Source organism: Zalophus californianus, chromosome 2 (genome assembly GCF_009762305.2).
Source record: "Zalophus californianus isolate mZalCal1 chromosome 2, mZalCal1.pri.v2, whole genome shotgun sequence".
Lineage (NCBI taxonomy): Eukaryota > Metazoa > Chordata > Mammalia > Carnivora > Otariidae > Zalophus > Zalophus californianus.
The window spans coordinates 172,503,032-172,524,968 of NC_045596.1; the positions used below are offsets into that span (position 1 = coordinate 172,503,032).

The window sequence follows — 21,937 nt, forward strand, 5'->3', positions numbered from 1 at the left end:
TCGTCTGTCGAAACCCCACCGAAGACAGGTGGTGTGGGCCGCCCAGCTTGAACCTGCAAATCGCCTACCGCCCGGAGGTTTGCTCCCGGCACCGCCTGCCGCCCGGACTCAGTACTGCGGCGGCCTGCCCCAGAGCACAGCGCGCTCACACCCGCAGGCCCGCCTGGAGTGCGACCGCCCCGCCCCTGGTGGAGGGTGAATTACACAAGCCAAGCCCTCGCCCGACACTGGCACCTAACCTGCAGCCGTCTACGGATATGCGCTTTAAAAAGCCGGCTCCTAGATAAAAAGCTACACCCCGCACCAGACGGAACTCCGAAACTCTTAAGCTAGAAGCTCACAAATCGTGGAAACTGCTTTCAACTGCTACAACCCACAGACGCAACACAACCCAGGAATAACCAAAGCTCTAACTCGTTCAACACGTTGAAAAATAAAAGGATCCTCCAAGTTCACGTCAGACGGGTAATGTGCCGAGATCGTAACAAGGTTTAGAGGGACGCACATGTCACACAACGGTGTGAACACCCAATCATCACGCTCATGAACTACAAAAGGATCGCGCGGTTGTTTGTGTTAAGGAGTCCCGAGTATGTCCCACTGACTTTTAAGAAAGGGTGACAGACTTTTGCTTTATATATTCAGCCTCAACAATGAAATCGGATATACTTTTAAAATATTTTCGGTATTTTTCTTTTGTTTCTACCTTAATAAATGAAAACAAAAACAAAATTACCGAGCGGATATGTCTATGCAAATTTTTCGTCCAAAACACCACCTTTTTGGGGGAACCTGGTCTCTGTTGCTTTACGACAAGCATGTCGTGAAATGACGAAGTGTTGCCTGAATATTGGCGGAAGCTAGCCTTGTGCTTTGCGGCAGCGAGGCGAGCTAGGTCCGGATCCTAACAGGTACTGCAGTGGTGGAAGGTGTGGAGGCGCCACCCGTGGAGGTGTTTGTGTCATGCCTTAGGGGTTTATTTCTTAAACTCTTAGGGTTTTTGTTTTTAATCTTCGGAAAGGCAAGAATAATTGATCTACTGTTGGGAGTCTGAGGCTCTGTTACTCCCGGAGAGGCTCTTTTCCCTTTCCTGCATCTTTTCCTTTACGCAGACTTTACTCTTTTGCGGGTGAGACTCGCGCCCCCCGAGCTCCACCCCGCCCCCCCCCCGACGTCTTGCCGTTTTATTTGGTTTTAGTTGCGTTCTTTGGGAGAATTCCAGCCTTCGGGTGATCTTATTTTCTCTAGCAGATCCCCACCAGCCTCCCATCTTGGCTTCCTGGACGAGACCCGCTCATCACTGCCGCAGTCTGAGGAATGGAGCAGGACAGCTCTCGGGAATCCCCATCGCAGGAAGGATCTTCCTTGCCGGGAGAGCGGCCTTCCTCCGCCCTCGGACAGTCTCTCTCCCAGGTTTTGCACCGTCTTACCAGCCAGGAGTCCCGACGGGGCAAGGCCAGAAGTGCAGTAATTCAGGACCTCGGTGCTCTAATAGAAGCCACAGAATGTGATCAATTATTTGAGGATAGTGGCACATCGCCCCGCGGAATGCCAGAGATGCTGGGGCAGGTGGCAAAAGCCCTAGAGAAGTATGCAGCCCCACCCAAGGAGCAGCAAGGTAGAGGTCATGGACACTCTGAAGTGGCCGAGAAAGCGGCAGCAGTTGGGGTACTGTTTCTTAAACTGTTGGGGAAAGTTGAGGCGGCCCAGAATTCCATGCTTTGTCCTACATGGAAGATAGGCCTACGTCACTTGGCAGGACCCATCTATATTTTCGCGGTCACACACAGCTTAGAGCAACCATGGACCAGCCCGAGATCCCATGACGTTGCTGGAGAGGTGCTCTCCTTACTCCTCCGAGTTACTCAGTGTGGTTCTGTGGCAGGATTTCTGCACGGAGAAAATGAAGATGAGAAAGGGAGATTTACTGTAATAATGGAGCTTCTCAAACCTGATTTGAATAAGTGAGTATTCTTGTCAAAAGGGCCACTAACTTGAGCTTCAGCCTAACATTTTAGAATATTAGAGCTCAAAGAAACCCGAGTTTCTTCGATGGTAAGATAAAGGTGGTGTGATAATAGCAGATGTCTTAAGGCCCAGGAAGGTTGCAATTTGCTATAAATGACATTATCAGATATTGGCAAGTTCGACATTAGAACCTAGGTCGTCAGATTTCCATTCCCTAGTGCTCTTTCTGGTCCTCTTGACAACTGTCCTGGACATCGGAAGGTCTGTCCCATTTATTTATATTAAGGTTTCTTAAGTTAGGTGAGGATGAGGATTTGGAGAGGATTTAAACTTATGATTTGAATTTAAACTTAGGGATCTTGAAACTCATCACTAGTTATTAGATGAGGTTGGTTGTTAGATATGAAAGTGGTGTTTGGGATGAAAAAAAGACCTTTAGATTGCTATCAGCTAAAGTATTTTCTGTGAGTTCCACTTGCTACTTTATACGTTATTACTATTAGTAACATGAAAGAGATGAGAGGAAAAGTGTGTACCTAACTGTCATTTTATCAGGAACTTGGAGTTTTGAAGTAGTCTGGTACTTTTTATTGGTTCTGAGTAGGACCAGGTCAGAGAGCCTTTCTGAACCTGTTGCATTTTTTTTGTAATATGAAGATAATATTATCTATTACAGTTATTTTGAAGGTTGAGTAAAGTGTGTAAGCCCACTTTATAAGCTGCAAATTGCTTTTGTTCAAATATTGATTCACTTGCTCCCTTGTAATACTTATAATACTGAAGATGTTTCTTTTACTCCTGTCTCCCTTCTTAGCAGATCTTTTTTTTTTTTTAAAGATTTTATTTATTATTTATTTGAGAGAGAGAATGAGAAAGAGAAAGAGAGCATGAGAGAGGGTAGGGTCAGGGAGAAGCAGACCCCCCGCTGAGCAGGGAGCCCGATGTGGGACTCGATCCCAGGACTCCAGGATCATGACCTGAGCCGAAGGCAGTCGCTTAACCAACTGAGCCACCCAGGCGCCCCCTTCTTAGCAGATCTTCCCTGTAACCACCCACGCCATCACCACAGATTCTTTACAAGCTACTGTTATAAATGGCTCCTCATTGGCTAAGCTTTAGACCCAGAGCCCTGGCAGATTCATTGTTAAATGTATTTAGTGTCAGGTTGTTTTTTGTTCTTTAGTGCAAGTTCTGTAAGTTATTTTGATCTAAATCTTAAAATGTATAACATCAAGAGTTACGTGTGATGTATTCTTTTCAAGGACAAGAAAATGCTCTGTTTAGCTTGAAGAGGTTGATTTTCTTTGCTGATTGATTCCATGTCGCTTTACTTAATGTGGTTTCACATTTCCATGTAGGGAATCCTGGAAGAAAAACCCTGCCACCAAACATGTTTTCTCATGGACTCTGCAACAGGTCACCCGACCCTGGCTGAATGAACATCTGGAAAGGATACTCCCCCCATCACTGCTCATCTCGGATGACTATCAAACCGAGAACAAGATACTGGGTGTGCACTGCCTCCATCACGTTGTGCTGAATGTGGTAAGCAGCCTCTGCACTCTGCCATCTGTGTGGATGGGACAGATTGAGTCATCATGATACCATTTTATTGTTGTCTTTTTTTATCTTTTATTAGCTTCCTATTAATGTTGTTATGTGACTAAATTCACTTATTTATATTTTTTTCTTTATATTTTCCTTCTGCCAACCTAGTAAATTGTACCTCAGAGGTAACATGTGTAAGACTCCTGGACCATTATCCTGCATGTCAAACTGAATAACCAGACCTTGAGTAATTAACAGTTGACTTTCACGGAGCAAAAAAAATCAGAAACTGAAAGAGGTTTTATCCAAATATGCAAGCCATTATTATGTTACTCAAGGAAACTTTTTTTTAAAACTGTGTATTTTGGAGCTTTTAAAATATACACAGAAGTAGAGAGTGGTATAATGAATCCTATGGCATGATAGCTTCTGTGTATCCATACTTCAGTTTCAAAAATTACCAACATTGGGTGCCTGGGTGGCTCAGTCGGTTAAGTGTCTGCCTTCCGCTCAGGTTGTGATCTCAGGGTCCTGGGATGGAGTCCCGCATGGGGCTCCCTGCCTCTGCACCTCCATGCTGCTTGGGTGCACATGCTCGCGCTCTCACTCTTTCACAAAAATAAATAAAATCTTAAAAAAAAAAAAATCAACATTTTGGCAACCTTGGAAAAATTTTAATTGGGTAATTTGCTTGCAGCCGGCTGCTGATTTGCTCCAGTATAACAGAGCCCAGGTCCTCTACCATGCCCTTTTCAACCACCTGTACACACCAGAGTACAACCTCATTCAGGTAATTGTAATTTTGTAATTGTAATTGTACTCAGTTCTCAAATTTGAATAGAAGGTGGTATTACGTGAATAAGAATAGTTGAGACATTCTCCTCTTTTGGAAAGTGAGGATGATGACTAAGTCATAGCCAACTTGAAAATAAAGAGGTAGCAAATGACTAGTGAAAATGTCAGCACTGAGCAGGCATCCACATTTCTGAGTCTCCACAGAAGAGCCAGTGTTTTGTCTTCGCATCTGGGTCAATTCTGTATCACTTGAGGGCAGCTTTGTCTGAAAAGTTCAATTTTTATTAACTTGTGTCCTCTGCCTCCTTGTATCAACACACACTTGAAACTCTTTGTAAGTTGGGTATTATAGTGCCACTCTTCCTTCCTAAAGACATTGAATAGCTACTGTGTGTGAGTAACCATTGTAGGTTCCAAGAGTGAATGGATCAGACAGGGTTTCTGGCTTTAAGAAACCCTTTGGAAAGGCATGTAAATAAGTATTTATACATGTCTATAGTACAGGGTGATAAATCTATTAAGAAGAGGTTTGTATAGAATGCAGTGGGTGTCCAGCAAAGGGCGGCTAACCAGGCTTGGTGGTGTTGGGATGGTTTTAGGAGGATTTAGGAAGGAGGTGATATTTGAAGGATAAACAGAAGTTTCTTAGGACAGGCAAGAACATTCTGAAGACAGAAGAAACAAGTTCTATAAAATCAGAGGTAGAAATAGCCTCTTTTTTTAATGCCTGTCCTCCCTTCCCCAATCCCCCCAGCCACCTTTCTTTTTAAATATTAAGTATTAAATTGAGAATCCAGGTATTGACAGCCAAAAAGTTTAAGGCTCTTTAGATGATGGTTTAAAAACAAAACAAAACTAAGAGAAAAAAAAAAATCCCGAGAGAGCTAGAAGAGAGTGCTTAGATACTGAAACTTCACATAGGGTGGTCAGACTGGATACAAATGAGGACCACCGTAGATTCTTTGTAGGAGCAGTTTTATTGTGAGTATGTGTAACTATCGATTTAACTTAGAAATTTAGTGGCAATAGACTTAGATTCCTACAATTTCGGTTAAAGTCCCAGCTGTGCCCATAAGGTCCCATTTCATAGCTTAGCAAAGAACAGTCTGGAAGAGAAGGTGTTAGGGGCGCCTGGGTGGCTCATTCATTAAGCGTCTGCCTTCGTTCGGCTCAGGTCATGATCCCAGGGTCCTGGGATCGAGCCCCGCATCGGGCTCCCTGCTCAGCGGGAGGCCTGCTTCTCCCTCTCCCACTCCCCCTGCTTGGGTGTTAACTTGTTTGGAGATGATGTAAAACAAGCTTGAAAATATAAAGTAATATACACTTCATGTATTACTGGTATCTTTCAGAATTCTATCACATGGACCCCAAGGATAGATTAATAAAATTGCTAGACCAATCAGTGAATGTGAATGCCAATAGACGAACAGTTCTTTTCTATTACTTCCTCCTAGGCTGTGCTCCTGTGTCTGCTAGATTTATTCCCCGTCCTAGAGAAAGGCCTGCACTGGAAGGGAGGTGCCGCTCGACCCACCACGCACTGTGATGAGGTACTGCAGTTGATCCTGACGCACATGGAGCCGGAGCACCGCCTTCTCTTACGCAGGACCTACGCGAGAAACCTCCCAGCGTTTGTGAAGAGGCGAGTGCCTGGGCTGCTGGTCCGGCCTACTCTTCATCTCCTTGGTGCCACATTTTCTCTTTCCTTTTTAGGTTGGGGATTCTAACTGTCCGGCACTTAAAGAGGCTGGAGCGAGTCATCATTGGTTATCTGGAGGTTTATGATGGACCAGAGGAGGAGGCTAGATTGAAGATACTGGAAACTCTGAAACTGCTCATGCAGTATGCATGGCCCAGGTAAAACAGCCAAGCAGGCAGGTGTGCCAAGAGGGGCAGAACTCAGCCAATACTCTCTTCAGAAATTGCCCAGGTGTACTTTCAGTACAAAGTCTTAAGGACATACCTTATATTTGAATATCCATTTTTACATTTCTATTGGATATTGAAATGAGGAAGTCGCATTGAAAAGATAAAATATACCCATTGTTACTGCAGGGGTACCTCTCTCTAGGTTTATAATGTATATTAGAATTTCAGAGGCTGTTTAGAAGCGATACAATGCTTAACTTTGTTCACCCCAGAGTTTTTTAAATCTAATTGAGAACAGAGAACTTCATAACACATTACTGAACATCTGCAGAGCAGTGACCAGGAGAATACTAATTGATGATTGCTTAGAAAGCATTCCAACTCTGGTTGGAGGTTGGTGTCAGGAACAATAAACTGGAACCCAGACATGTTTTGTCAGCAAATACTTTTCTTGCATGGACAACAAAGTTTAATTCACCTAGAGTCCAGTGCTCCAAAAACATCTCTATCTGTTCTGAACCATAATACTCTTTATTTCCTTAGAAGCTTCCCAGTCTTTACCCTTAGTTAGGTCTATTACTGGACTTTGTTTACTTCCTGTCTTTCTTCTCTACTGAACTGTAAGCCCACTCTGGGATACTGAGTATACAAGTTTTCTCAGTACTTGGTTATTACATACACAAATATTAGAAGAATGGATGGACTAGAACAGACAACGGATGGATGATGAAATTGAATCCAGTTAACGTTCCAGGTGGAGATTGGCAGGCCCAAGTAGGAAGGTTAGAAAATGAATGCCTGTATGGAAGCAGTTGGGCTGGGAAGTGGGAAACAGGTTTTATGTTGATGACAGGTAGGAAAGCTGAGCAGCAAACAATGTAGGAAACGGGCTTCATATTTACTAAATTGAGGGATGCAAACTTACTCTTCCAGTCACATTTCTGCCCAGAAATATGGTGTAGTATGCATATTTTCCCACTACAAATTATTTTTCAGCTCTGATTAAGGCTTTTAAGGTTTTTTTATTATATAAAAAAAAAAGTACAGGGGCGCCTGGGTAGCTGTCATTAAGTGTCTGCCTTCAGCTCAGGTCATGATCCCAGGGTCCTGGGATCGAGCCCCGCCTTGGGCTCCCTGCTCCGCGGGAAGCCTGCTTCTCCCTCTCCCACTCCCCCTGCTTGTGTTCCCTCTCTCGCTGTGTCTGTCAAATAAATAAAATCTTCAAAAAAAAAAAATACATACAATTTACCATTTAAAAGTGGACTCAGTGACATTAAGTACCTTCACAGTTTTGTACAACCATCACCACTATCCTTTTCCAGAATTTTTTTTATCAAGATAAAAACTTTCAGAAAGGCTAATAAGTTGAAGTAAATAGGCTGGGCTTAACTGATGGTAAGCGAGGATCTGGAACTGAGGGACAGAAAATTCTAATTGACAGTGAGGTCCCTGAAAGCAAGCCTCTTTCTCTCACTTTAATTTCCAGGCCCAACGCCCGGGTGGCTCAGTCGTTAAGTGTCAGCCTTCGGCTCAGGTCATGATCCCAGGGTCCTGGGATGGAGCCCCACATCGGGCTCCCTGCTCAGCGCGAAGCCTGCTGCTTCTCCCTCTCCCACTCCCCCTGCTCTCGCTATCTGTCAAATAAATAAAATCTTAAAAAAAAAAAAAAAACTTCCAGGCCCAAGACTACATAAAAGTTAAAGTACTGTGGACCATTTCTTCTTCTCTGGCCTAAAGTCTAAGCCCCTGGTAAGGGGAGATCCCAATTCTCCCTTTTCAGGAGGGATTATTTCCTTACAGTAGAACCAAGCTTCTGGAAGGGAGCAAGGTATTTAGGCCAGTGTGTGTATATGAGTACACACTATGCTGCAGAGAAAGAGGGGCTCGCAGTTAAGAAATCTGGTATATGGTCTCTAGTTCTGCTTCTGGCTCCGTGGTCTTTAAGTCAGTTCACTTTAGTTCATTTAGGAAATGAGGGCTTTACAACTTAGATGGCCTTTGAAATCTCAGTTTTAATATCCTGATTTAGAGTATGAACATAACTTTTTCTTCTTGATTCCAGAGTTTCCTGTAGACTTGTGGTCTTACTGAAGGCTCTCCTGAAACTGATATGCGATGTAGCAAAGGATCCAAACCTTACACCTGAGCCTGTTAAGAACACCTTATTAGAGGAAGCCACAGATTGCCTGATTCTCCTGGACCACTGTTCTCAAGGACAGGTGAAGGTAAGAGTCTGCAACCTGGTCCTTAAGTAATTCCTATGACTGATGAAAATTTACTGTTCACATGCCTGACCAAGTTTGTAAATGAACATGGAGGGTTCAGGTTCCCACCTTGGAGACCGCTAGCCTTCAACAGAGGTTGATTAACACCTTATTTTTCTTTTAAAGCTATTCAGAATTTAGACCAAAAGGTTTCTGGGGTGAGGACAGAAAATGCACAAAAGATTAAGAGGTTTATAAAACTTAAGTTCTGTTTTAGTCATCTGAATTTTTTTTTTAAATGGTGAAATAATGAGCTATAAACCACCAAGGAGTAATAATGTAAGTAGAGTGATTCAGATCGATCCCAGAAATGTTTCCAGTTTTTCTGGGGCAACTGTATTTTTCCTTATTCTTATTTATCCACATGGGAGTTCTTCCTTTAGTTTCATATTCCACAAAAGTTAATTTCTCAAAGCCAAAGCATGTAATAGCTATGTGTGTATATTTATATATATTTAATAAACTATTGCCTCATTTCTTCCATTTAGAAATCTAAATTTATATCCTAAAAGTATTTAGAAATAGTGTAGTTTGTTGTTTTATCAGCTTATTCAAATTACTTTGTGTTGGCTCTTTCATCTCAGGCAGTTTTCGAGTCCCTGGATCCAATCTGATTTGCACTGGCTGGTATTAACTCGCTTCTTCCTGAGCCAGCAGGACACTTCCATGTACAACGACACTGTTTTTAACGTTAACACCTGTTCCACAAACTGCTCTCTAGTCTTGTCTGTTCATCCTTTCTTTGACTATGGTACCAAGAAAGAAGAACCAAGGTAAAAGGAAAAGAAATACCAATTAAAAAGAAAAATCAAAGCCTATTTGGTTTCATGTTTCAGGGTCTCCTGGTCAAAATTCTCCAAAGCTGTGAAGACAGTAAGGTGGTGAACTGTATCAGAAAAGTGCAGCAGGTGTCTGAAGGCGCGTCCTGTGACGGAACTTAAATTTGTCTTTCCTAAAGCAGGAAGGCTTTTCTTCTTGTTCCAACTGTGTAAATGGAATTGTTTAAGAAAAAAGGTATTTTCACACTAAATATTATAACTTAGACCTTCTTTTTCCTTCTTTTATTCCCAAAGAAGTAGGGAAAAGAGAACAAGAAAAAAAATGAAGTCTGGGCATTTCTAAATAAAGTTGGGGGATTGGAGGGGAGGACGCCAAGGAAACGGGTGGATAGCATTTAAAATTTAGAAATATTTATACCCACAAATTCATCTGTTAAGCTTCTTGGGCTCAAGCTGTTACTTCAAAGCATATGCCAACGCTATAAAAATACTCTGTTCACAACTTAAGGCTTCCTCCGCTCCCTCCCAGATTTCGTGCCCCACAGAAGTAGCATAAATATTAAAAACACAAATATTGTGTTAAGTACTATATGAAAGCTAAAACTGGAGGTGTGCACGTTTATGGTAAAAGAAAGGAGGATGCTGAAAATGTTCAGTCCTATTTATAAATGTCCAAAGAAAAGTCACGTTGTTTTGGCCTTGGCCACAGGCTCTGTCTCCTGCTCATACTCTATCTCCACATAGGCTCGTTTTCTCCGCAAGGGTCCTTTCAAGGGTGTTTTGCCTTTATGTCTGGTATCAAGGGCCTTTTCTTCTTCCTCGATGGAGGATTTATCATCCTGATCTTCATCACTGCTGGCATCCAGTTTATCCATATCCTGATAGAGGGAAAGAAAAGAGAAAATTCATCCCCCAAACTCCTTTCATTGTACTCTCAATTTAGAACCAGAGAATTTATCTGCCTGTGTGTTCAGAAACCTTCTTTTCCCTGAAAGCCCAAAATCTCACCTCAAAATCACTTATGTCACTCTCCTCCACCTCATCATCTTCCACAAACTCTCTCTTCCCCACATCCTAAAAAAACACATAGCTGTTAAGTTCAAAATACAGAATGAAAATTCAGCTTACACATCTAGTTTTATTTTTTGATAAGTGCATAAATAACAAAGAGATTCACAGTCTACTTACTAGGCTCAACCAAAATCTACTTATTTCCAAGTTTAATTACTTCTGATTTAAAAACATTTCAGGGATACCAATTCTCATGCCTAATATAAATCATCAGAGAGTAAAACATCCTCATTTTAATTTGTTTAAAAAAATCAGTATACAGGTAGGGCTTTACAAACAATTCTGTACATTTAATTAAACCTATTAATTTCAAGTACCAAAAAAGGGTTACTCTTAGGAAAAGTACACCTATGGGGACGCCTGGGTGGCTCGGTTGTTAAGCATCTGCCTTCGGCTCAGGTCATGATACCAGGGTCCTGGGATCGAGCCCCACATCTTCTCCCTCTCCCACTCCCCCTGCTTGTGTTCCCTCTCTTGCTGTCTCTGTCAAACAAATATATAAAATCTTAAAAAAAAAAGTACACCTATGTGCCTATGTGAGTGTACCATGTGATTAAGCAACTACTTGGTAAATCTGGCCTTTTCCTAAAAATACAATCATTCCAGTACCTCCCCTATATTAATAGTGAAATTAAATCCTGTATAAATTTCAGGAGGTTCCTTAATGGTAGATTCTTTTTTTTTTTAGATTTTATTTATTTATTAGGGGGAGAGAGAGAAAGCACAAGTAGAGGGAGAAGCAGGCTCCTCGCTGAGCAGGGAGCCCGACGTGGGACTCGATCCTAGGACCCCGGTATCATGACCTGAGCCAAAGGCAGATTCTTAACCGACTGAGCCACCCAGGTGTCCCTTTAATGGTATGTTCTATCAGCTGATGAGGATTCTTCGTTTGTCCCCTTGTAGGAAAAATTTTAGAATGCCTATAAGTAAGATTAAAATTGTCAATGTGTAAATAGTTGTTGGCTGAACTAAAATTAACCTCATAATAGAAAAAAATGACCAAAGAATTATTTTTGGTTAGCGGAATGAAAATGATATTCTCTCAAGTACAGGTAAAGAGATATAGTTCTACAGATTACTGCATGATGAAGCAAAAACAAACAAGGTTTACTTCTTCATCTTCGTCATCTTTTTCCTCAGAATCTGAAGAGTCACTCTCTGCCTCCTGCTGTTCCAGGGCCTTGTCGAAAGCATGAATGGGGAAGTTGTAGATGTCACCATACTGAAGGACAGAAACACACACCGGCTTTAATGATATCTCAATCTCACACTTGAAGTCCACTGTCCAATAAGCATATTCCTCAGTGATTAAATGAGAATACTTAAGTTGATTAAGTAGTAATATTTCTGTATTAATTTCAAGCATAGAACCAACAATATCTTTAAAAGTACATTTTAAATAATCAGTGGTTAAAATCAGACAGGTAACTTCCATGAAGAATAGAAAAGCACATCACTTAAAACTTAGTAGTGTATAAAACCCATGGGTTGGAACAAACGTAAATTTGCTGACAGAAAGGAAATGATAAGGAAAATAAGTTTTATTCATTTTGTCTTTTAAATGACACTAATTTTTAAAAAGAGAATTAAAAACTCATTTTAAAGAACCTTAGAAGACTAGGGTAATACGCAGGAGGATCAAAACTGCATGTCTTTTATACAGAGATCTGGAACTAAAATGGAGAAGCCAAGGCCTATATATTTGTTTTATTCCAGGAACAAAATCAAAGTGAAGCTCTTTCCAGCATCTTTGAAAATAAAACACATTTCCCCACTATTTCCTAGTATGATATTGGTCTAAAAAATAAAATTTACATCCCAAAGTTCCTGGCTTTCTCACCGTATCTTGTTTCAGTCTCTCCAGCAATTCCTTTTCAATAGCATTATCCAGCTGAGCAGCTATTAATGCCTTTTCCTGTAACAGAAAAATTTGAGTAAACCCATTTACTTCATTAATACTCATTTTCAGCCTGTAGAAGTGGAAGAAACCAAGTTTTTATTTAAAAAAAAAAAATCACTTTTTTTCCCCTCTTGCTATCACCGGGACTCATACCTCTCCAGCCAGATATATTCCTGCTTTCAAACTTTGGGAACCTTTTAAATTTAAAAATTCCAATGGTTTTATAAATAGCATTTTATTTTATTTTTGGGGGGAGGGGGGCTTGTCCAGGCCATTTTATTTAATAAAATTTTACAAAAATCAGTGCCTCCATCAGAACCAGAGAACTGCTCAGAGTCAGAGGGGAGGACCAGAAGCAGAGAAAGGCCGCCGGACTATAAATAGCATTTTAAATTCTAACGAAGCCTTTCATAGATACACAAAGCATGTAGGTCTATATGCATTTCAGTGTCTTAGAAAATGAGCAATCCTGGGGCGCCTGGGTGGCTCAGTCAGTAAAGCATCTGCCTTCAGCTCAGGTCATGATCCCAGGGTCCTGGGATCGAGCCCCGCATTGGGCTCCCTGCTCAGTGGGGGGGTCTGCTGCTCCCTCTCCTGCTCCCCCTGCTTTTGCGCCCTCTGTCAAATAAATACATCTTTTAAAAAAAAAAAAAAAATGACCAATCCTGAAACAGATTTTGTAAAAGCTGAGAAAGGGAAATAGAGACTTTGACTCCTACTTTTTCTAAAACCATGTTAGATTCCATGTGACAGACAGAAAAAAAGATTAAAAATCTCTTCCTCCAATGATTGCATCAAAAACGATAATGATACATGGTATCAAACTACCACCCACAACCAAAACATAAAAATCTAACCTCAGTCTATCTTTCTTGCCTAAGACTGCATTAATTTAATAGTAAAGATCATAAAATTTTATGAATAAGAAAAAAGTCTTACTGGGGCACATGAGCAGTTAAGAGGCTATCGTGATGTTCTGCACTGTTCTCTCAAGTGGGTGCTCACACCTCAAGGGCGATCCACTGAGGTGCAGACAAAAAGTAGTCAAAATTGCTGTGTATGTATTTTTTCTTTAAAAATAAGTTATATTTTTTTATGCATAATAACACTGGTGCCTTAACTCTGGCCATAAAGCAAATAGCTGTGTGTCAAATACAGTGAGGAAGATAACCTAAGGGAAAAATACTGCCCAGAGTCTGAAAGTGGGGATTCTCACTACTTTTATTCACATGATTACAGCATACGGCAGTTGATGTTTGCTTAAGTGGATTTATAGATACTGAATACTTTGCAATACCACAGGAAGAGTTATAAAGGTATACTATTTAATTGTTTAGTACTTAAAAAGAGTTCTACATCTTAAAAGAATTATGCATTTTTCACAAAAAGAAAAATGTTCCAAATTTTCCAGGATGACAAATGACTGTAATAATGTAACAACAGAAGCTTTAAAAAATACACTTAACTCCATTCTTTCAAGAGAAAAGCAATATTTTAACAGTGAGTTTAAAATGTTTTTAAACTTGTTCTGTGGATAGAACATTTAAAAAAGGAAAGTGATTACATCTATAAGTGACATTGTGAAAACATATGTCTCCCATAAATCACACAATCTGGAAATGTAATTTTCCAGCTGATTTAAAAATCTTCCAAATCGACATTTTTCAGAAGGCTTCAAACTTACCTGGTAAAAGCAGAACAACTTAATTTCCTCTGAACTACAGGCCAATATCTCTCATGAATTCAGATGCAAAAATCCTCAACAAGATATTAGCAAACCGAATCCAACAATATATTAAAAAAAATCATATACCATCATTAAGTGGGATTTATTTCCAGGATGCAAGGGTGGTTCAATATTCACAAAACAATCAACGTGATACATCATTCAGAGAAGGGATAAAGACCACAGGATCATTTCAACAGATGCAGATAAAGCATTTGCCAAAGTACAACATCCATTCTTGATAAAAACTCTCTGCAAGGTAGGTCTAGAGGGGACATATCTCAACATTAAATACAGTCCTTATATAAAAAACCTACAGCCAAAATCATCCTCAATGGGGAACGACAGAGCTTTTCCCCTAAGGTCAGGAACAAGACAGGGATGTCCACTCTCACCACTTGTTATTCAACATGGTACTGGAAGTCCTAGCCATAGCAGTTAGACAACACAAAGAAATAAAAGGCATCCAAATTGGTAAGGAAGACGTAAAATGTTCACTGTATGCAGATGACATGATACTAGAAATAGAAAACCCTAGAGACTCCACCAGAAAACTGCTAGAGCTGATAAACGAATGCAGTAAAGTCGCAGGATACAAAATCAGTGTACAGAAATCTGTTTCATTCCTACACACTAATAATGAAGCAGCAGAAAGTGAAATAAAACAATCCCATTTACAACTGCATGAAAAGCAATAAAATATCTAAGGATAAACTTAACCCAAGAGGTGAAAGACCTGTATTTTGTGAACAGTGATGAAAGAATCCAAAAGGATGCAAAGAAATGGGAAGACATTCCATTCCATGCTCGTGGGATGGAAGAGCAAATAATGAATGTCCATAGTACCCAAAGCAATCCACACATTAAATGCAATCTCTATCAAAATACCACCAACATTTTTCACAGAAGTAAAACAAACAATCCTACAATTTGTATGGAACCACAAAAAACCTTGAATAGGCAAAGCAATATTGAAAAAGAAAAACAAAACTGGAGGTATCCCAATTCCAGATTTCAAGTTATATTACAAAGCAGTAGTAATTAAAACAGAATGGTACGGGCATAAAAACAGACACATAAATCAATGGAATAGAACAGAAAACCCAGAAATAAACTCACAATTACATTGTCAATTAATCTTTGACAAAGGAGGAATGAATATACAATGGGAAAAAGACAGTCTCTCCAACAAACAGTACTGGGAAAACTGGACAACCACAGGCAAAAGAATGAAATGGGACCACTTTCTTTCACCATACACAAAAATAAATTCAAAATGGATTAAAGAGCTAAATATGAGACCCAAAACCATAAAAATCCTTGAAGAGATCACAGGGGTAATGTCTCTGATGTCTGCCATAAGCAAATTTTTCTAGTTATGTCTAAGATAAGGGAAATAAAAGCAAAAATAAACTATTGAGACTATATCAAAATAGTTTCTGCCCAGCAAAGGAAACAATCAACAGAACTAAAAGGCAACCGGGCACCTGGGTGGCTCAGTTGGTTGGGCGGCTGCCTTCAGCTCAGGTCATGATCCTGGAGTCCCGGGATCGCGTCCGGCTTCGGGCTCCCTGCTCAGCGAGGAGCCTGCTTCTCCCTCTAACCCTCCCCCCTCTCATGTACTCTCATTCTCGCTCTCTCAAATAAATAAATCTTAAAAAAAAAACAAAAACTAAAAGGCAACCTACTGAATGGGAGAAAATATTTGCAAATGATATATCTGACAAAGGGTTAATATCCAAAACATATAAAGGACTGATAAAACTCAACAGCCCAAAACCAATCCAATTAAAAAATGGGCAGAAGACATATCCAAAATATATAAAGGACTGATAAAACTCAACAGCCCAAAACCAATCCAATTAAAAAATGGGCAGAAGACATGAACAGACATTTCTCCAAAGAAGATATCCAGATGGCTAATGGACACATGAAGATGCTCAACATCACTCATCATCAGGGAAGTGCAAATCAAAACTACAATGAGTTATCTCCTCACACTGTCAGAATGGCTAAAATCAACAGCACAAGAAACAAGTGTTGGTGAGGATGTGGAGCATCTTGCACTGCTGGTGGGAATACAAACTGGAGCGGTCACTATAGAACAGTATGGAGATTCCTCAGAAAGTTAAAAATAGAACTACCCTACGAGCCAGGCATCACACTGCTGGCTATTTAGCCAAAAAATACCAAAATACTTTAATCTAAAGGGATGCATGCGCCACTCTGTTTATTGCAGCATTATTTACAATAGCCAAAGTATGGGAACAGCCCAAGTGTCCACTGACTGATGAACGGATACAGAAGCGTGTATATATATGGAATATTACTCAGCCATAAAAAAATGACACCCTGCCATTTGCAACGACATAGATAGAGAGTATAATGCTAAGTGAAATAAGTCAGAGAAAGACAAATACCATAGGATTTTACTCCAATGTGGGATTTAAGAAACAAAACGAGAAAAGGAAAACAAAAAGACAAACCAGGAAATAGACTCTTTAACTATAGAAAACTGACGGTTACCAGAGGGGAGGTGGGTGGGAAGATGGGGGAAATAGGGGATGGGAATTAAAGAGGTTTATCATGGGGGGGAAAGAAAAAAGAATGCTCAAACCCTGCTGAGAGTAGTATGCAATGTGTAAGAAAGGCAACATACCAAAGGTCTGATTTCTGAAACATTTAACCTCAAGAATTTCAGACAAGGTATTCCTTCTGTTCTCCATTATATATATCCCTAAGAACCCTTACTTTAACCTGCCCTGAAAGTCATAAACTTAAAATACGAATATCCGGTATCTTATACAACTAATATAACAGTATTATCCATTAGTGAACCCAAGGCCTGAGCAGTTCACAGACAATAGTGACTGAATCTTTTTCATGATCCCTATCTACACACCCCTAACCTCAATGAAAATACAGAAGCTATGAATCCCAAAATAATAAGTTACCTCTCTTCTTTTTTCCCTCCGTTCCACCTTCTTACTCAAGGGAACAAGTTTCCTCCTACGGAAAACAGAACACATTATCAGAAAACCGAAGTGCATGTTCTGCGTGTACCTTTAAAAAAAAAAAGAGAAGAGGGGCGCCTGGGTGGCTCAGTCGGTTAAGCGTCCGCCTTCGGCTCAGGTCACGATCTCAGGGTCCTGGGATCAAGCCCCACATGGGGCTCCTTGCTCAGCGGGGAGCCTGCTTCTCCCTTTGCCTGCCACTCCTTCTGCTTGTGTGCTCACGCACTCTCTCTCTCTCTGACAAATAAATAAAATCTTTAAAAAAATGAGGAGAAAAAAGGATTGGAGTTGATTTTGTAGGGCTCAGCTCAATATAGCCAAGATTATATACTTTAACAATTTTCTAGGTATTTAATGCTATAGAAAGTCAGACATTTTCATATGTATTTATTTATTTATTTTTAAAGATTTTATTTATTTGAGAGAATGAGAGAGAGAGCATGAGAGGGGGGAGGGTCAGAGGGAGAAGCAGACTCCCTGCTGAGCAGGGAGCCCGATGTGGGACTCGATCCCAGGACTCCAGGATCATGACCTGAGCCGAAGGCAGTCGCTTAACCAACTGAGCCACCCAGGCGCCCTTCATATGTATTTTAATGTGTATTTTACTTTTTGTTTTCTTTAGGCGTTCTGAGACTTCTGAGGGCATTCACTGTGCCAAGATTAACGCTTCAGTTTTAACAAAGAAGAATTTTCTGTAGAAGACTGCCATCTTTAGCTTTCTCTGCAGGTCACAATGAAGAAGTATTAGGATCTATCACTCCTTAGGAAGATATTCTGTGGATTTCATATCACTTTTAAAAATTAGTTTTCAGTGAACTCAGAATAAAGTTCTTACATTCTTATTTATTTAAAAAAGTTTTTAGGTCATCGTCAATTCCTTAATTTTATGATTCTGTCAGGGAGTTATAAAGAAAATTTTCTGAAGCTGCTTTTCAGACAGGGAGGGGTCAGACAGGGAGGGGATCATCAAGTTTTACTCAACTGTTTTTTAAATCCTGCAGCATCAAAGGGCACAATTTTAACTGGAAATAAACTTTCTTCTTGCAACATATCATAAAAGGTTATCCGAAATTGGATTTAATAAGAAGCATTACCAGAGATTTCATAATCTCTCATCTTCCTAATATGTCCCATGGAAAGATAGACTTAAAAAATAAATATAATAAATGAATGATCTAAATACTTACTGTCGCTTTAGTGTAAGTTTTCTAATTCGAATTAGGTACTGGGTGATCTTGGTGAATCTCTGCTTACACTTGTGTCGAATGAAACGGGGCCAGTAAATTAGATTTTCATCTATCTGCTCCAGTGCTTTCTCATAGTTTTTATGAAGCCGGACCTATCAAACAGAAAAAAGGAAGCTTAAAGAGTAAGGGTAAATTATTAGGTCTTCACTGCTATGATACCCATGGGACCTAAGGAGGTTGGCTTCAAAAGTTTAATCCAGGGGCACTATTGTGGCTCAGCTGGTGAAGCATCTGACTCTTGATTTTGGCTCAGGTCATGATTTCAGGGTCCTGGGGTCGAGCCCTGTGTTGGGCTCTGTGCTCAACATGGAGTCTGCTTCTCCCTCTGCCCACCCCCCACCTCCCTGCTCATACTCTCTCTCTCATAAGCAAATAAATCTTTTTTCTCTTAAAGATTTATTTATTTATTTATTTGACAGAGAGAGAAACAGCAAGAGAGGGAACACAAGCAGGGGGAGAGGGAGGGGGGAAGCAGGCTTCCCGCGGAGCAGGGAGCCCAACACGGGGCTCCATCCCAGGACCCTGGGATCATGACCTGAGCCAAAGGCAGACCGCTTAACGACCGAGCCACCCAGGTGCCCCTCATAAACAAATAAATCTTAATGAAAAGTTTAATACAGCTATGGTCAAGGAAGAGAGAAAAGCATGTGGCATTTTTGCTCTTGATTAATGATCATTGTAATTTTATGCCAAGTCTTACCCGTTCCCAGAGACGCCTAGGAAAAGCTGCTCGCTCTATAACCTTCATATACAAGTAGCACTGTCCTGCAGGATAAAATAAATACCATTAATATTATTTACAGAGAGACTAGAGAACATCCTTTTATGAGCTGTTGACTAGTTCTCATGGAAGTTAAAACTGAGGAGTTACCTTTCTCTTCTTTGATAGTGGCATACTGACTGTTTGCCAGGGGACAAGACGACCGATTACACAGTCCAGTCAGGCTATATTCATTTCTGCAAAAACTCTGAGTCTTAGTTCTAGAATGGGAGGAAAAGAGCAAAAATTGTAAGATGAATTACCAAGAGGGCAACTGAAGGAATCTTTGTTCAATATGCAAATCTAGACTCACCTAATCTTAAAGGAACAAAACTGCTTGTTTCCTAGTGTATCCCAGATAACCTACAAGACAAAGAAAAAACCCAATTCAATTGCTTTGACCCAACAGATGGGAATATTAACTCAAGAAAACAATGCCCTAGGGCAATGCCCTGGTTTACTGAGGAAGTCTCAAAGGAGTCTTTGAGGAATGAGAGGAGGAAGAAATGCTTTGTAAAATAGTCTGATCTGTTTTCTTTTTACAAAGATTCTTGTAGAAAAATAAAATACAAATTGGCAATAGCCATCACCCCATGACCCACAGATAAAATTTCATTAGAATTTTGTAAATATTTTTGAATTTTTTCTATACATGTACTTTCCATCAACCAGTATGCCTATATTTTTAAAAATGAGATGTATATACATTCTTTTTTTACTTGATATGTTCATTATCCATTGTAAAAGGCTGCACAGTACTAGACTGTTGGATATATGTACCATAATTTGATCTCATCTGGCAAAGAAAATCATCTACTGCTATCTTCTACTAACATGTACTTTATTCTTTCAGCATTGATTATATATTTAATTTATGTAAGGCACTGGTATCTCTAAATCCTGACACACAGGAGGTACTCAAGTATTTGTTGAATCAAAGAAGGTATAGTCCTTAAACAGTTTTATCTATCTATTTAGGGGGAATGAAATGTAAACAAAACACCACAAAGCATTAGTCTAAGTGCCACAAAAGAAGTTTTTAAGAGCCTTTGACAAGTGAGCTGCCCTGAGGAACTGGGAAAGGTTTTAAAGAAGTTAAAGCCTAAAACATAAATAAGTGTAAACAAACAGAATAACATTTTTAGAATTTTATAGGATGTGTCTTTGGTGGGGGATGACAGGAAACAGGTGAGAGGAAATCAAACTGGGAAAGGAGTTAATTCTAGCTTGTGGCTTTAAATATCATCTATAAGTTGATGACTCCCAAATTGTCATCTCCTGGTCAAACTTCTCTCCAGAGCCGAAGTATATATACACCCAACTGTCAACCTGACATCTCCACTTGGATGTCTGAAAGGTATCGCACACATTAACAACCAAATGAAGCTCTCAATTCCACATCCCTCAAAATACTGTTTTCCTTCCCCATCTCCACAAATATAACCACCACTGAACTATTTGGACAAATCCAAAAATCCTTTGATTTTTCCCTTTCCCCCTTCACTGAATGGATTACGTAGTGTTTTCAGTTATACCAATAATACAGATCTCAAATTCATCCACTTCTTTTCCTCTCCACCATTACTACCTTGATTGAAACTACTTTCATCATACTCTAGTCTCCTTGCTTTCATTCTTTCTCTCCTTCAAAAGCCTCTCACATAACCACACAACTTTTCACAAAATAAGTCAGATGTCATTTCCCATTAGAAGCCCTAAAAATACTTCCTACAAGACTCTACATGATCTTGTCCTGCAAGCATATCCAACTCATTATCTCTCTCTCTTCCCTCGATTCCTATAGCACAGGTCACATTGGTATTCTGTAATATATTCCTTTTTTCTTACCTCCAGATCTTTGCATTTTACTGTTCCCATGGCCTGGACCTGGATTTTTTGCTTTTCCCTCAGCCCCTCAATGCCTGCTTGTTCTCATCTTTTAGATCTCAGCTCAAATGTCTTCCATTCAGGGAAACCTTCCCAGATCAGCTTTGTCTGAAGTGGTCTCTGCTAATTACTCTCTACTTCATCAACCTTGGTCTTTCTTTCACAGTATTATTACACAGTACAATGGTTTTCAATTTGTTCACGTGTATACCACCTGTCTCCTCCACCAGAGTGCTCCAGGAAAAGAGGTCTTTTGTCTGCTTATTAAAAACTAAATCTCCAGTAATTACACAGTACTTGGCACACCGTAAACACTTGTTATTTCTCATACATGTAACTAAATAAATGAATTGAGGGGGCGTTTGCCTTCGGCTCAGGTCATGATCCCAGGCTCCTGGGATCAGCCCCGTGTCGGGCTCCCTACTCGGCGGGAAGCCTGCTTCTCCCTCTCCCACTCCCCCTGCTTGTGTTCCCTCTCTCGCTCTCTGTCAAAAAATAAATAAAATCTTTAAAAATAAAGAAACATTATTAAATAAATGAATCGAGGATGCTTCCAAAAAATTATGACTTGGGCAGCCAATGGAGCAAATGTAAAGAAAATCTAACACAGAAAAAGCAGACTTAAAAGTAACATACACGTGGAAGAAAGGGAGCCTTAAATTTCATGTCCAAACTTGGCCGTACCAACCCCCACCTCACCCCCCACCCGCGCCTGCCTCCCACGTCCAATGACACCACAGGCAAAGTCCTTCACTGCTGGGTACCATGGACTGGATAAGCCAACCCTGTGGATTGAAGTGACGGTGTTCCAGCCCGTTTACCCAGCTAAGGAAGCGGGCTGGGGATCCCGAGTAGACACGTGAGAGCCCCACGCTCGGAAATCGGGGTTCTAGAAGCCTCGGTTCTGGAGCAACACGAGGCTAATGCGATGGGCCAGCTGAGTGGCTTCTGAGTCTCCTAAAGCGGGAGAACCCAGGTGGCAGAGAAACACGACACTCACATCATCTGACTGCATGGCGTCCGCGGTTCAGAATGCAAAGCCTGGCCAGATCTAGGGAGCAGCCATGCTTCTTCCGGAAAATCACTTCCGGAGAGCCTGGTCTCACCTA

The 21,937-nt window shown here is 40.5% G+C and overlaps 2 protein-coding genes and 1 non-coding gene across 9 annotated transcripts; 1 reads left to right on the forward strand and 2 right to left on the reverse strand.

Annotated features, from left to right (window-relative positions):
- Positions 1 to 219: 219 nt before the first annotated feature.
- Positions 220 to 18,053, forward strand: TTI2 (TELO2 interacting protein 2). 7 transcript variants are annotated; one of them, XM_027599637.2, is made up of 9 exons: positions 223 to 1,129; positions 1,252 to 1,964; positions 3,327 to 3,513; positions 4,214 to 4,306; positions 5,766 to 5,953; positions 6,025 to 6,168; positions 8,243 to 8,405; positions 9,281 to 9,458; positions 11,435 to 12,125. In XM_027599637.2, exons 2-8 carry the CDS (start codon positions 1,318 to 1,320, stop codon positions 9,383 to 9,385), a joined length of 1,527 nt encoding a protein of 508 aa, XP_027455438.1. In that variant the 5' UTR covers positions 223 to 1,129; positions 1,252 to 1,317; the 3' UTR covers positions 9,386 to 9,458; positions 11,435 to 12,125. The 7 variants fall into 7 exon arrangements, with proteins under 7 accessions (XP_027455440.1, XP_027455441.1, XP_027455438.1 ...); XM_027599638.2 differs by having other exon boundaries at positions 223 to 911; XM_027599636.1 differs by having other exon boundaries at positions 867 to 911; positions 1,249 to 1,964.
- On the reverse strand, positions 456 to 560 carry LOC113926130. The gene has a single exon (XR_003521204.1). It is a non-coding gene; the product is annotated as a small nucleolar RNA U13 (small nucleolar RNA).
- MAK16 (MAK16 homolog) lies at positions 9,477 to 21,937 on the reverse strand. Its single transcript, XM_027599641.1, has 10 exons — positions 21,829 to 21,937; positions 19,255 to 19,304; positions 19,053 to 19,162; positions 18,882 to 18,946; positions 18,122 to 18,273; positions 16,875 to 16,929; positions 12,135 to 12,209; positions 11,406 to 11,516; positions 10,232 to 10,297; positions 9,477 to 10,101 (listed from the first exon to the last, which is right to left on the reverse strand). The coding sequence occupies exons 1-10, from the start codon at positions 21,841 to 21,843 to the stop codon at positions 9,907 to 9,909; spliced, it is 894 nt and encodes a 297-aa protein (XP_027455442.1). The 5' UTR covers positions 21,844 to 21,937; the 3' UTR covers positions 9,477 to 9,906.

Coding starts and splice junctions, on each gene's coding strand:
- TTI2 (XM_027599635.2), top strand. CDS start 1,318: ATGGAGCAGGACAGCTCTCGGGAATCCCCATCGCAGGAAGGATCTTCC. Junction 3,514..4,213: donor ATCACGTTGTGCTGAATGTG/GTAAGCAGCCTC, acceptor ATTTGCTTGCAG/CCGGCTGCTGATTTGCTCCA. Junction 6,169..8,242: donor ATGCAGTATGCATGGCCCAG/GTAAAACAGCCA, acceptor TCTTGATTCCAG/AGTTTCCTGTAGACTTGTGG.
- MAK16 (XM_027599641.1), bottom strand. Junction 12,210..16,874: donor GGAGGGAAAAAAGAAGAGAG/GTAACTTATTAT, acceptor TTTCTGTTACAG/GAAAAGGCATTAATAGCTGC. Junction 10,298..11,405: donor AAGATGACGAAGATGAAGAA/GTAAACCTTGTT, acceptor GTGTTTTTTTAG/GATGTGGGGAAGAGAGAGTT.